The 15,717-nt window shown below is 42.2% G+C and overlaps 1 protein-coding gene across 1 annotated transcript in view; it reads left to right on the top strand.

The window, feature by feature from the left end:
- tweek (transmembrane protein KIAA1109 homolog tweek) overlaps positions 1 to 15,717 on the top strand; it is an 839,779-nt gene that overhangs the window by 48,002 nt on the left and 776,060 nt on the right. Inside the window, 2 exon segments of the mRNA XM_080283669.1 lie at positions 1,332 to 1,486; positions 6,174 to 6,357. Coding sequence (XP_080139795.1) covers positions 1,332 to 1,486; positions 6,174 to 6,357 — 339 coding nt within the window.

Below are 15,717 nucleotides of genomic sequence, written 5' to 3'. Positions count from 1 at the left end.
ATAGGTTTATGATGATGATGATGGGATGGGGTGATAATGGAAAATAGGTTTATGATGATGATGGGATGGGGTGATAAAGGAAAATAGGTTTATGATGATGATGATGATGGGATGGGGTGATAATGGAAAATAGGTTTATGATGATGATTATGGGATGGGATGATAATGGAAAATAGGTTTATGATGATGATGATTGGATGGGATGATAATGGAAAATAGGTTTATGATGGTGATAGGATGGGATGGTAAGGGAAAATAGGTTTATGATGATGGGATGGGGTGATAAAGGGAAAAAGGTTTTATGATGATGATGGGATGGGTGATAAAGGAAAACAGATTTATGATGATGATGATACTATGCCCTCAAAACTCAACCATAAGTAATTAAAAATCAAAGTCCAAGCTGAAACTCTCCCATTGGTATATATTACACATCTTGGGTATTATTTCTTCAAACAGTTTCCAACAACTGTTGGGAAGCATTTAGTTGGTTTTGGCCCTTAGTTCAGCATCCACCTTTTAGAAAACATCAGGTATACCATAGCAAATCTCATAATGGGGGATTCTTCAGAAGGAAGCATGGCATCATTTGACTGCTTGATTGATTGTATTATGATAATGAAGTGAATAAATTGAGTAAGTATACCTGTCTTTTGTGGTAGATGGGGGCACTCACCATCCACTCACTCAATGTAGTGCTGCTCTCGGATGTCTGCCCTTTCCTCTCCATCCTTCTTTCCTTCCATTCTCTTCTGTCTTTCTTTCCTTCATTCTTTCCTTGTCCTTCTGCCTACGGGTGGCTTTACACTCCCTCTTCTGTCCTTCTTTCCTTCATTCTTTCCACTTCCTTCAGCCTGTGGGTGGCTCTACACTGAGTGACAAGCCAAATGGTTTCCAATGCACCAGGAAACCATTTACTACGCTGGGTGGTAACCTTGTAACCAAATTTTGGCGCCTGGTGGTTAGTGGATAATTATTGCGCTCCAGTCGGATTGCGCCGGTGAAGGTTTATATCCAAGAGGTGGTTAGAGTTGATTGCTCATGTAATGCCACTCAGGGATGAGTGAGGCTGGTCACTCTCATCTTAAATGTCAGGACCAACTGCTTAGCCCCGGGCTCCTATGCACCTCATGGGGCAATGTAGGATTGGATGATGGATGGATGGATATACCTGTATTATAGTTTGAGGGGCTGCATCACCTTCAGGCGTACTAGGTTATTTGTTGCTGTAAGTATTTTGTGTTGATACTGATGCAGAGAAGGATTGTGGTTAAGGTGATAACAGGGAATTGGGTTAGGATGATGATGGTAAAATGATTATTTGTGTTTAGGGTGAGAATGTGGATCTGAGTCTGTACCTGCCACCCTCCAACACCTCAGGCAACATCATCACTTCTCTTGACCGCAATGCCCGTCTTATTCACAAGGAGGAACGCCCCAAGTTGGCCTTCTCACCGGACAAGTGGAGGAAGTTCTGCAAACTGAGGTAGGTACAGACCGAGTTATAATGAGTCCTGTCATGTTTGTGAGGAGTGAATGAGTGGTGCTTGAGATGGATACCTTCACATGGTGTTACCAATATAATAGGCACCTCTACTGCCGAGTAAATGTCCATCATTTATTGAATGATGGATATTGATATTAATGATGATTATAATAGATGATAATCTGGGTGGGAAAGGAGGTCCGGATGATGATGATGATGATGATGGTATTTTATAATTTCCTAAAGTTGATGGTTAATGATTCATGACAGTATTGTGATATCAACTCTAATGTATGGAAGTGAAGCTTGGACCTTTTTGGAAGGACACAAGTCGAGAGTGAGAGCAAGGGAAATGAATTATTTGAGGAGAGCTTGTGGAGTTACATGGAGAGACAGACTGACAAATGAGGAAGTGTAGGAGCATTGTGGTGTGGATGTGGATGTGATAGAAAGTGTTAGGAGAAATACATGGAGGTGATTTGGCCATGTGGAGAGGATGAGGAGCGAGAGACTAATGAGGAGAGTGTATGAGAGTTAGGTAAAGGGGGAGAGAGGGAGGGGGATGCCAAGGATGAGGTGGAGGGATGGAGTGGAGAGGTATATGAGAGAGAGGGGTGTGATCTGGGAGCAGAGCAATGAAGTGGCATGGGACCAGGCAACATGGAGGCAATTTGTTTGTGGCCATCCCTTACAGGATTAAAGCATTTGGCAATAGATAAATAGATGATGATTGATAGTGATAAGAAATGATGATAATAATAGTAATGCTGATAATGGTTGGCATGAGCCGGAGTAGGGCACCCTGGTGACAGAAGAGAGGATAACATGGAGGCAATTTATTTTGTAGCCACCCCTCCTAGAAATATCTGCTCTGGACACATAGATAAAAATGATGAGGATGATGTTGAATCTGTGGTCTGTGAGTACCTCTACTGTACAAGCAAAATTGGTGTTGCCCCATAGCAAAAAAGAAAAAAAAATTCATGGGTGAAAATAGATCCATGGGGAAAATAGGTCAGGGAGAGAACAGGTCTGTGAAGGAAAATAGATCCATGGAAGAATTATAGGTTGATGGGGAAAATAGTTTGATGGGGAAAACAGGTTGATGGGGAAAATAGGCTGATTTGGAAAACAGGTACTTGGTGGCAACAGGTCCATGGGGAAAATAGATCCATTTTCATTCATTCATCATCCAGTCCTGTGTTGCCCCATGAGTGTAGGAGCCCGGGGCCAGGTAAGTTGGTCCCAACAATTAAGATGAGATTGACCAGCTTCACTCATCCCTGAGTGATATTATGTGAGCAGTAAACCCCAACCTTCCCTTGGATATAAACCTGCCCAGGGTCAATCCAATTGGAGTGCTGTAATTACCCACTAAACCACCAGGTGCAAATAGATACATGGGGGAAAATTGGTCCATGCAAAGAATAGGTTTGTGGAGAGAAAAACAGGTTTTTATGGAAAATATCTCCTTGAGGGAGAGCGGTACTGTCAGAGAAGAGGGACAGTAGCTGTGCACGATTTGTCACAAGGGCGTGGGAAGTAATTCCATCTTGTGCTGTGTTGTGATTGTTGGGTGCATTAAAGATGTAGTGGTACTAGAGGTAAACTGGGAGATAATGCAGATTTCATGTGTGTGGTGTGTCGGGGATAGCAGGTGGAAATTGTCAGGCGTGAAAGGAATGAACTTGCTGGCGAGTCTCTTGAGTGTGTGGAAGAGTTTTGTCCTTTGAGAGACATGTTATGTGCTGGAGGTGGGGCAGAGTGAGGGGTGGATGGGAGAAGTTCAGGGGGATGTTGCCTCTCCTCACATTGAGAGGGTTTTCCCTTTGTGCTAAGAGATCTTCATATATATATATATATATATTTTTTTTTTATGTGAGGAAGAAGGAACCAAAGGCCATGAGCCCGCAGTAACAGTTCCCTCCAAGAGAAAAACAAAATACAACAGAGAGCCAAATTCAAGATCCGATCATTTTGAGATGCCTGGACACACTGTGTTTGAAAGACTGGAGATCATAGGCAGCAGGAAATACAGACAGAGGGAGACAGTTCCAGAGTTGACCTGTTGCATAAATGAAAGACTGGGAGTAACGGTTAACTCTTGCATTAGAGAGTTGGACAGAAAAGGGATGAGAGTTTGCTGCCAGACGGTTGCTACGCGCCCGTCGAAGAGGTGGAGGAATGCAAACAGACAGTTCAGAGGAGCAGTGACCATTAAACTAGCGATAGAAAAGAGATAAAGATGCAACAGTGCGGCGAAGAGACAGAGGTTGAAGGGAGTCAGTAAGAGGAGGAGAGTTAATGAGACGAAAAGCCTTTGACTCCACCCTATTGAGAAGAGCTGTATGTGGGGAGCCTCCCCACACATGGGAGTTGTACTCCACAGTGAGACCCAGGCAGTAATGGAAGAGGGTATTTGCAGGCTCAAACGTACAGAAATGGCAGTGATTAGGTGAATATGCAGTGCGTCCATGAGTGCAAGGCCTGGGGGGGCTAGGTCTATGATGGAAGAGATAGTATGGGACTGGAGTGTATTGGTGTTGTGATGAGGAGAGTTAGATTGAGTTGGTTTGGACGTGTGGAGAGGATGGGGGACGGCAATTGGGTGTGCAGGGAGTGAGAAGTGTTAATGATGGGGGTATGGTAGTGAGGGGTAGATCGAGAAAGACCTGGGACAAGGTCATTGCGAATGACCTCAGGGTTAAGGAACTAAATAGGGAAGCTGCCAGAGATTGAGCAGCATGGAGAGCTGCCATTAGGTAACCAGGCTGATGCATGCAAGCATGTTGGAACCTTCAAATATGATAATGAAAACGAGTGGAAATAGACCAAAGGACTTAAAAAGATGTGTGAGGCAAATAGGTCCATGGGGAAACTAAATCTCAGTGGAAAATATCTCCATAAACAAATGTAGGTCCAAGGGGAAAAAACAGGTTTATGAGAAAAACATAGGTCTTTGTATGTAGCATGTTAAGAGAATAATGCTGCCTAGTAGTGAGACCTAGATGGTAAAGGAAGCGATATTCACAGGCTCAAACATACAGACATGACAATGATTGGATGGATGTGTAGTGCATCCTCGAATGCAAGGCCTGAATGCGAGGTCTGGGCAGGCTAGGATTACAAGTGAAGAGTTGAGAGGAAGGATGGGACCCGAATATATTGGTATTGCCCTCCTCTCTTCCTATTTCTCCCATCTTCCCTGTCACTTCATATTGCTTTTCTTTCCTTTACAGGTGGCTTTACATTGAGTGACAAACCAAATGGTTTCCTGTAAGCCAAGAAACCATTTACAATGCTGGATGGTAACCATATAACCAAACCATACGTGCTCCCTACGTGTCAGCAAGTTGGTTGGTGGCGGGTTAGTGCCCCTCCCTGTAAAACAAATAACTTAAAGTCAAATGACCACCCCTAACAGGATTATGGCATGTGGCAATAGATAAATAGATAGATAGTGCTGAGGAGTAGATTGAGATGGTTTGGGCATGTTGAGAGGATTAAGGATGACAGTTGGGTGCAGAGAATGAGAGGTGTGAAAGTCAGGGGTAGGGTAGGGAGAGTATTACCAAAAAAGACCTAGGAAAAGGTCATAGAGTGTTACCTCAGAGATAAGGGACTGAGTGGGAAGGATATCAGAGATAAAACAGCATGGAGAGCTGCCACTAGGCGACCAAGGCCGACACGTACAAGCATGTCGGAGGCTTTGTAAATGATAAGATACAGTGGGTGAAAATATGTGGTTGGGGGGTTGGCACGTATGGGGTGTAGTCAGAGATGGGTTTATGAGCTTGTGATATTGTATAATGGTGGTTGATAATAATACTGATGAGGGAAAGTGATAGCATTTAATGTTTTCATAATAGTTGGTAATAATAGTATACGGTGATATCTTGGTTATCGCACATGATTGTTACTGAATATGACATGTGATAATGGAATTATGTGATAACAAAAGCGCAGAACCTATGGGATTGATCCTAATTGGCATCCTCAGTGCAGCCCCAGATTTTCTTTTGAGTGGCAGTTTAGACCCACTGAATGCATGCATAGCTATAAGTATCAGAAACTCACATAGACATGGTTAGGTTAATAAAAAGTGATGAGAGGGGCACAGTAAGGAAGAACACGTATCATAAAGAGACCTGAGATAGGCTTGAAGTAAGGGGTTCCAGGGCTAGGGAGTGGAGAGTTGGTGGTCACTGCCACCTGAGATTACCTTCTCGAGTCAGAGCTCATCTTTGAATCCCTCAAAGCCATCAGACACTACAGACACTGCATTGCCATTGTCAGCCGAAAACCAGCTCAGGTGCATGATGATGATGTTTCTGAGCCAAAAAATGCTCTGTAATGTTGTAAGTGTTGATTTTCATCTTGCATTGTTACTTAAAACCATTATAGTCAAGTGTGCATTAAGTAAGGGATCACTTTAGTAAAGTTATGGTAATAATGACAGTGATTGGAATTAGTAAATGGTATCTGGTGATTTAATAATGATCAATAAATGTGTGTGCCATTTAATGGGGCATATTGTTGATAAGTTCTCCCTCTGTCCCAATTCTCTCTTCCCTTGGTATTTGGACCCTACTTCACCCTTTCCATAGGTAGGAAAAAGATATTTGGGATGATGATGATAGGAATGAATGGTGATGGTAATGATGATGATGATGATGATATACCCCAGCTGTGGGTGGGTGGACTGCTGGCATGTCCCAGAGCTGGAACTGAGCATCAACTACATGTACCACCCTGTGCCACCCCTTGGACCACTACCCCAGGCCAATGTGTCCACCCCAGAGAAGGAAGAACTGCTACTGTCACCGATCAGGGCACCACACAGGAAGAAGTCGCCTATGGAGATTATGAAGGTCAGACTAATGTTAACATTTTATGGAAAAATAATATATATTACAACACTCTATTATTGTTTCTCATATTTTGCCACCATGTTGATGAAAACAAAATTCCTGAAAAGCACAGATTTGAGTGCCAAGACCATGCCAACTTGGAAACTGTTTAGATTTGTGGATCTATGCACATTGTAAGAAGTCTTATGGAAAAGCAATAGGTTCCAGTTACATGACTTTTCTCAGATTTGCCACTGCATTCTTGGAAAAGCCAAAAAGCACCAAAACTGAGTTATCTTCGTTTCGCTTTGTTTTGTTTGTGAAGGCTCCAACATGCTTGCATGCATCGGCCTTGGTCACCAATGGCAGTTCTCCATGCAACTCGATCTCTGGCTTCCCTAGTTTGTCCTTATCCCTGAGGTCACACTCAGTGACCTCGTCCCAGGTCTTTTTCGGTCTGCCTCTCGCAACCCTACCCCTAACATTAACACTTCTCGCTTTCTGCTTCAATATATCATCCCCCATCCTCTCCACATGCCCAAACCATCTCAGTCTACCTCTCCTGATCACATGCCAGTCCCATTCTACCCCTCAACACTTCACCTCCCCAGGTCTCACACTCAGGGACGTACTGCACATCCACCTAATCATTGTCATTTCTGTATGCTTGAGCCCGCGAATATCCTCTTCATTTACTGCCCGGGTCTCATTACCATACAGCATTACACTCCTAACACATGCCGCATACAAAGATCCCTTAGCACAGAGGGAGAGCCCTCTCAGTGTCAGGATAGGCAACAGCTCCCTGAACTTCTTGCAGCCACTCCTCGCTCTAGCCACACAGCTAGCTCTTATCCCACCTCCAGCACATAGCGTATCTCCCAAATAACAAAACTCTTCTACACACTCAAGAGACTCACCAGCAAGTTCAATCCTCTCATGCCTGACAATCTCCACCTGCTCTCTCCAACACACCGCACACATGAAATCAGCATTATCTCCCAGTCTACCTCTAATACCACCACATCTCTTATGATTCCAATAATTACAGACACTGCACAAGATGGAATTACTTCCCATGCGCTTGTGGCAAATCACTCATGGCCACTCTCTCTCTTCTTTGACAGTATTGCCACCAGCTGTAGATACATCACTTTTCTTATATCTTCATTTACTGTTAAGCCCTCGTGCCCCATACCATCTCAACATCCTGAATCTTACCCCACCTTCCTCTCATTCTCTGCAGTCAACACCAGATCATCAGCATACAACATCTTCCATGGGAGTCCATCTCCAAAGTCATGTAAGAAGGCATCAAGGACCATGATAAACAATTAGCGGCTCAAAACTGACCCCGGGTGCACACCAACATTCATGGAAAACTCATCACTTAAATCTCCATTCACTCTTACCTGGTTGCGAGCACCCACATACGTGGCCCTAACCGCCCTAACCGCCCTAACCAGCCACTCCTCGATCCCAAGCTTTCTCAATGCTCATTTCACCACCTCTCTAGGGACGTTGTCAAGGCCTTCTCAAGATCAACAAAAAGTACAGTTCCCTCTTCTTTCCTATATATTTTTCCTGAAGGTGTTGAACAATGAACATGGCATTAGTGGTCCCTTTGCCTGGCATAAACCCAAACTGCATCTCATCAGTATTCACTCTCTCTCTCTAATCATACCATCTAGAACTCTCTCCATTACCTTCATTATCTGGTCCAAAAGTTTTATGCCTCTATAATGTCCTATTTCCAGGGCATCACCCTCCCCCTTGTACACATTTACAATTACACTCTTCAGCCAATCATCTGGGACAACACACTCATATATAATCGTATTTATCAGGAATTTATCTTGGAAATTGTTAAAGCTACAACATTCCTGCATATGCTGTTGGAAAGCTTTTGGAAAGGAAATAGGTGTTACTTAGTGGGTTCTTTCAAAGTTTGTCAGCATGTTGTGAAAAAGGGCCAAAAAGCACCAAATTAAGTACAGTAAACTCCCAATTATACAGTGTAATAGAGACAAAGGCCTTATGTATACTGTCAAAATTCCAAGTTATGCAAAAGTCCCCCTAGGGGCCCCTAACCCTAAACCCTGTAACACTTATCCACTGTCTAACTCTTACAAAACACTTTAAAACATCAAAAAGTAGCTAATAGACATTCCTAATAATAAAATACTGTAATGTACTGTTAATTGCACCATCCAGCAGTACTGTATATGTACTGTATAACACACATTTTAAACATTATAAATCATCAAAAATCAGCTAAAAGATGTTCCTACTATTGAAATACTGTATATACTGCAGAGTACACTATTCTTATGCACAGAAACACTTTTCATGTTGATGGTGGTGGTGGTGATGAGAATGGTGGTGATGTAGACATTATTGGAGAATACTGTATAATAACACCCAAAATAAGTAATCAAAACACACACACACACACACACACACACACACACACACACACACAAATTATAAAATGAAACATGCTTCACAGTACTGTACTGTGTACAGCATACTGTACTTTCTTCTGTCGAAATTCTAGCAGATGACTCTGCCACACAGAACACAACAAAACTTTCGTTTCGTAGTGGCAAGGACAAACTTCACTTGGAAAGAAACAGTTGTCTGAATGATTTTATATATTGTGTTAATGATTCCTTTGTAGCATGATTATTTTGCTCATCATCATAATCATCTTTCATAATCAACCGGACCTCCTTTTCCACCCTAGGGCAGGTGAGTGGGAGTCACCTTCTCTTTCAGTAAACATCACTTTATTCTTTTCTACATTAACTCTCAAGGCACAACCCTCACAGTCATCAGCAAAACTCTGTACTGTACTCAGTTTTAGGGAGTCTGATTCACTGATTTTGCCAGCTGAGGACAGGTGGAATTGGTAACATTGCGCGATGCTCTCGGGCGGTGATTGGTCAGTTTTTCTCATGTTTGAACGTGCACCAAATTGACTTCGTATTCCAACCAAAGCCCACATTTCTTTGTAAGATACTGGATTATACAGATACAAATTAAAGCAATAATATCTTTAATGATAAATATGTGCCTTTTAAATTGTTAGAGATTAACCTGAATGACATCGATAACAAAACTAAGTAAAGTCACAACTGGACGCATACGGACACAGCAACTGTGACAGGAATTCCGACATTCATAGCAAGGTGGTTATGAGGTCCTGTGAAGGCCCGAATGTTTTTCCCACCACTACTACAGAGTGTCACAGTCCACAGTCCACACCTTGCCCTCCATTACTTCATCTGCTAATATACTGTACAACCTTACCCTAGGTATGCTTAGTTTATCTTCTGATAATTATGATTTGTGTAAGCACACACGCACGCACGCAGCCACAGCAGCACTAGAAGGCCAGCCAGATTTTGGAGGCAAACCAATCGCAATGTTGCTGTTTAATAATAATACAGTAATGTTTTGGAAGAAACATAGAGTGAAGTGTAGGCTTGTTTGAATATTGGCACCATAGTGGCTTACAAATACAATGGAGAGTAAGAGAACATCCTCCTTCCTTCTGCCAGCCAATGAATACTCTGCTTTAGAAAATACCTCCCCTGCCATAGCCAATCAAAACTCTTCTACTCCCAACCACTGCATCTTCCCTCCCTAGCCACCACCAAACATCCCGTGAGCTGCTAGGCCCACCAAATGTCAGTCCTTCCACCCTTCCTCCCTCAGCACTCCACGCCTTTCATATTACAGTACATGTACAGTATAACTCTGTTCTTTTTGTGTATTTAATTTATTTTCTTTTTTTGTGATTGAGGCTGGATGTTTGATGACAATGGCTGTCTCATGCAGGATAGTAATGTTCTTTTAGCCAGAAGAAAGGGTCCTTCATGCTGGGCGGTGTCAGAGATTTTATGCTTTGTGCTGGATACTATTTTAATTCAGCCATTGGTTATGCCGAATAATGTCGTATGCCGGGTAGTGTTGAGGTGGATAATCGGGAGTTTGCTGTACAAAAATTGTGTTGGGTGTGATACTTGTCTTGCTGTGATGAGGTTCCACAAGCCATAAACTGACATTATGCACTTTCAGAAATAATATAGGTAATATCTGTTTACTGTATCTATCTGTCTACAACCAGATGCCCTAATCCTGTAAGGGGTGGCCACAAACAAATTGCCTCCATGTCACCCTGCTCCCTGCCATTACACTCCCCACCCCCCAACTGACACCCCCTCTCTAATATACCTCTCATCTCCATCCCTCCATCTCATCTGTGGTCTCCCCCTCCCTTTCCCCTCCCCCCTGCACAATTGTTGAGTTCTGTACATGGGTTTTATCCGCCCCTGTGTGGAGTACAACTCTCATGTGTGGGGAGGCTCCCCACATACAGCTCTTCTCAATAGGGTGGAGTCAAAGGCTTTTTGTCTCATTAACTCTCCTCCTCTTACTGACTCCCTTAACCTCTGTCTTTTTGCCGCACTGTTGCATCTTTATCTCATTTCTGTCGCTACTTTAATGGTCACTGCTCCTCTGAACTGTCTGGTTGCATTCCTCCACCTCTATGACAGGCGTGTAGCACCCGTCTAGCAGCAAACTCTCATCCCTTTTCTGTCCAACTCTCTAATGCAAGAGTTAACTGTTACTCTTAGTCCTTCATTTATGCAACAGGTCAACTCTGGAACTGTCTCCCTCTGTCTTTATTTCCTGCTGCCCATGATCTCCAGTCTTTCAAACGCAGTGTGTCCAGGCATCTCTAAATGAATGGATCTTGAATTTGGCTCTCTCTTGTATTTTGTTTTTCTCTTGGAGGGAACTCTATTGTGGGCTCATGGCCTTTGGTTCCTTCCTCCTCGCATTAAAAAAAAAAAAAAAAAAAAAAAAAAAAAAAAAAATCTCATTCATATACACTTCCTTGGTAGTCTCTCATTTTCCATCCTCTCCACATGGCCAAACCACCTCAGTGTATTTCTTCTGACGCTTTCTATCACATCCACATCCACAGCATAATGCTCATTCACTTCCTTATTTATTAGTCTGTCTCTCCTTGTAAGTCCACATGCTCCTCTCAAATAACTGATTTCCACTGCTCATGCTCTTTTTGTCCTTTCAACAAGGTCCAAGCTTTGCTTCCATATGTTAGAGTTGGTATCACCATACCATCATGCAGTAACTTCATTTTATTCATGCTCATTTCCCTGTTTCCCATCACTGCTTTCAACCAGCAACTTTCTTCCCAGTTGTACCGTTTCAGGCATTTCATCCTCTAAACTGACATCCTTACTCATCACACTACCCAAATACTTATACACTCATATTTTCCATGTCCTCACCATCCACTCTCACTGTGCATTCAGTGACTTCATTTCTGTCAAAGAGCACAATTTTACTCTTCCTTACATTCACCATTAGGTTCTGTTTCTTACATACTCTCCCAAAGTCAGTCACCAAGCCTTGCAGCTCCCCTTCAAAGTGTTAATATCAGGGAAGTGGGATGGCACACATCTTTCTAGGAACTTTAGCAAGCTTGCCGTCTCAACCATGTTCTTCATGAAGTATGGATGCCTAAAACCTAACATAGCTTGTTTACTAAACATAGTATACAGGCAGTCCTCATTATGAATTTGTGATGTACAGTGTTACAAAATATCACAATTTTTCCATCAGTTGTTAGTGTTAATTTGGGGAAGTTGGCAAATAAGTTTCATAGGTAGCACTTTGATAGGCAATTTTTGTGCAGCATACTGAGGACATAATAGCAAAAAATTAATTTAATCTTTCCAGAAGGCCTTAACCCCTTCTTTACCGACCCCTCCCCCAAAAGTAAACATTACATTTACCCCCCATACCGACCTGATAGCTCCCCCTCCCGTAGTGTGAGGAATAGTGTATATTTTTTGCCACGTCGAAACTATTCACCCTTTTTTATTTTTGTTTACTGATGATCACATAAACCCAGCATGATGTTGGTAATAAAAAAATATTATTAAATAAATCATTACGGTGTACAGTGGGGCACCAATTTTCGCGCCTAATTGGGTCCAAAAATAATGCGTGAAAGTGGAATTAGCGAAAGTTGGGGCATTGTCTTTATGGCAAAAAGGCTAATTGGTTCCCGGTTATCCTAAAGTAACATCAGATTTTCATTTTCACTTGCAATACAGTACATCAAATCACTATTGTACATTGCATTGTGAGATACAAACAATAAAAACTGTACAGTACACATTATATGAGGAGAAACATACCACAGAGACCAGGTTGAGGTGTTTAATGGATGTTGGGGGGTAAGTATCCACTTTTTATCACCACCACTGCCTCCCGGCCCTCCCCCCACACCACCAGGCTCTCCCCCCACACCACCAGGCCCTTTCCCCACACTACCAGGTATAGTAGAGGCCATTGAACCGTGAGAATCCAACACAATGGAGCTAGCACGCTCGTACACAATGGCGGGAATGGGTGGACAGTGTTGACATGACATCATTCAAGATGGCAGTGGGTTGCGGGCGGGCGGTGCAGGAAATTCAACGTTCAAAATATTGTCCCAAACCCAAAATTTGTGCGCGAAAATCGATTTTTTTCAAGCAAAAGTGGAAGTTAGGGAATATTTGGTGCATGCCGCGAAAGTGGATTCCGCGAATCCTGCTGTAGCGAAAGTTGGTGCACTACTGTATAAGTTTACATATCTTATGCTAAAGTACTGTTACCCAGGTAACTACTGTACAAACTGGCTTGAAAAAAATGTCCTGCACAGATGGATGGCTTATTTATTTACCTTGTGAGCTAAGCATGAAGTATGTGGACACACGTGATGGTGATGGCGACCTTGGCCCACTTGTTGCTGAGAGTGCAGCGTCACTAAGCTCGCTACTATTTTCCTCCTCCTTCCTCACTCACATCAACTTCGCTATCATTTTCAGGATCACAGTCATTTACTGACACATCAGACACTGCTGCATCATCATCTGATACATCTAAATAAGTATCCTCATGAGGAATAAACTCGTCACTATTGGAATTTGCCAGAGATGCCATGAGAGAAAAATATCCTGTACACCCTCTCTCGTGGTCAAGTGCATGGTAACTGACTCTCTCAGGGAGGCCAAGGGGTGTAAATTTTTCCATATGTCAGCAGAAAATATGGTATGATATCTGTAGTAGAAATTATAAATAAAATAATAATTGGTCTAAAAGAGGTTACATCACAGATGAGTGAGCAAGCCATTGGTGCCACTGGAACTCAGTCATGACGTATCTTATGATGTCAGAACTTCGTCACAGTCTTGTCGTCAAAACACAGAGCTGTTTCTAACACAAGGTCCTTAGAAACAGCCTTACCGGGCTACCCTAAGGTCCATAAGCTGTCATTCATTAGAGGGTGTACCAGCGTACCACTGTAGTGGTTCCGGTGTCTCACGGGTGTTTACTGGCGATGTACGGGGATACATCAAAACACATTTTCGGTAAAGAAGGCCTTAACCCCTTAACCGCGGGGCGTCACTTTCGTGACGCTTGGGAGCAAGGGATCATACCGCGGGGCGTCGCTTTTGTGATTCTGTGTTATTTTGAATTCACCTGGGCTTTCAAGTGGGGGCTTGTATCATCTATCAGTACTGACAATGTCCAACACTAGTCAGCACTCCTAATCTCATCTGTACTCCCATCCATTGTTGACAATTTAGCCATTTCTCCCCGTTCTTGACTCCCCTCCCTACCCCCCCTCCATTACCCTATGCTCTCGCCTGCCCGGCCATGCTACGCTAAGTAAATCTTCCCTGGAATTTTTCACTGATTTCATCCATTGAAATAAGCCCTATGTCGTATTCTTATACCAAATAATATATACAAGAAAGAAATCAGGTAAGTGAGAGTGCCATACACCTGGAATTGGCTAATTATCACCTGACAACACCTCACGTGCACTCGTTCGCTAATTTTCGCTGTTTTTTCCCCTTGAAATATGCCGTATAATCTATTTTCGTAATAAATATACATGTAAGGAGAGAAGGGAGAAGCCTAAGTGATATTTACATTCACCTGGAACTACCTAATTTATAATGTATTGTCTAGATTTCCTGCCAATCATATCAGTGCTACACAAAGCTGTTTCAAGATTTAACATTGGTAGCTCTGATTATATATCTCCTAAGTAGGCCTCTAATCTATTTTCGTAATAAATATACATGTAAGGAGGGAAGGGAGAATATTTACATTCACCTGGAACTTCCAAATTTATAATGTATTGTCTAGATTTCCTGCCAATCATATCAGTGCTAGACTTAGCTGTTTCAAGAAGTAATATTGGTAACTCTGAATAACCCCTAAAGCAGGCCTCTAGGCTGCCCCTGCGTTATCAGTGTACTCTCATCTTCCAAAGTGAGAGGACGTATGTTTTAACTTGCTGACTTCAAGGCCTTTTTTCACCCCCATGCAAATGGCTCTGTGACCTTTACCCCCTACTAAACCTCGTGTGGAAAGAGGTAAAGGGCTGACAATTGATAAAAGAGTGACTACGATCTTTCTATTGAGTAAAACAGTGCAAGTGGAATTGTAAATAATGTGTAAATAATGTGTAAACAGCAAGTGAAAGTAATGAATGTAAATATACGTGAACAATGGAAAATAGTTTTATAAGTTATTTCAAGTGACAGTGCACAACACAGTGTAAATAAAATAGAAATGTAAATAACGTAAATAAAATAGAGAACGTAAATAGAAATGTAAATGAGTAGTATTATAAGAATACGAGTATATACCCTAGGAGTAATGAAAGTGAAAGTTTCACTCTAGCATGTCTGAATGCTATGAGTTATGAGAGTGAAGATGAAAGTGACATTCACTCTCAATGCCAGTATACAGGACGAGAAAGTGAATGCTACGTATTTTACTGAAAGAAATTGAATCCCTACAGTGACAATAAACTAATACTACTGAAGGAAACTTATGGATAAAGACTGTAGATATATATAAGTGTTATATAGTAATAGAAATATAAAGTGTGAGGGGTTTTATGAATAATAAATGACAGACTACCATGAGCGAACTAGTGCCAGTGCAACGATCAGACGCGCTCGTAATTTCCATTGCTTTCACATTGTTTTTTTTTTGAGTATGGATCCCAAACTACTTGAAAATTGTAGAATAGTGTTTATAGTGTTTGTATCTGGCTGTGGTAATCATATTACGGATTGTCGGGAAGTGTAAAGTGGAGACTTCGTTACCCTACTTCAGAGGTCTCCACAAGTCCTACGGTAACGGACGAAGGCTCAACAATCATTCCAGGAGAAAGCTGAAGGTATGTGCCATAAGCATATATAATTTTATTATTCTAGGACTAATAACTGATTTTTGGCAAATATTTTTTGAGAGTCTGTCGGAGCCCAAATA

Source organism: Coenobita brevimanus, chromosome 98, assembly GCF_032717465.1.
Source record: "Coenobita brevimanus isolate Jiangsu-jjx chromosome 98, ASM3271746v2, whole genome shotgun sequence".
NCBI lineage: Eukaryota > Metazoa > Arthropoda > Malacostraca > Decapoda > Coenobitidae > Coenobita > Coenobita brevimanus.
This window is presented reverse-complemented; position numbering and strand designations above follow the sequence as displayed.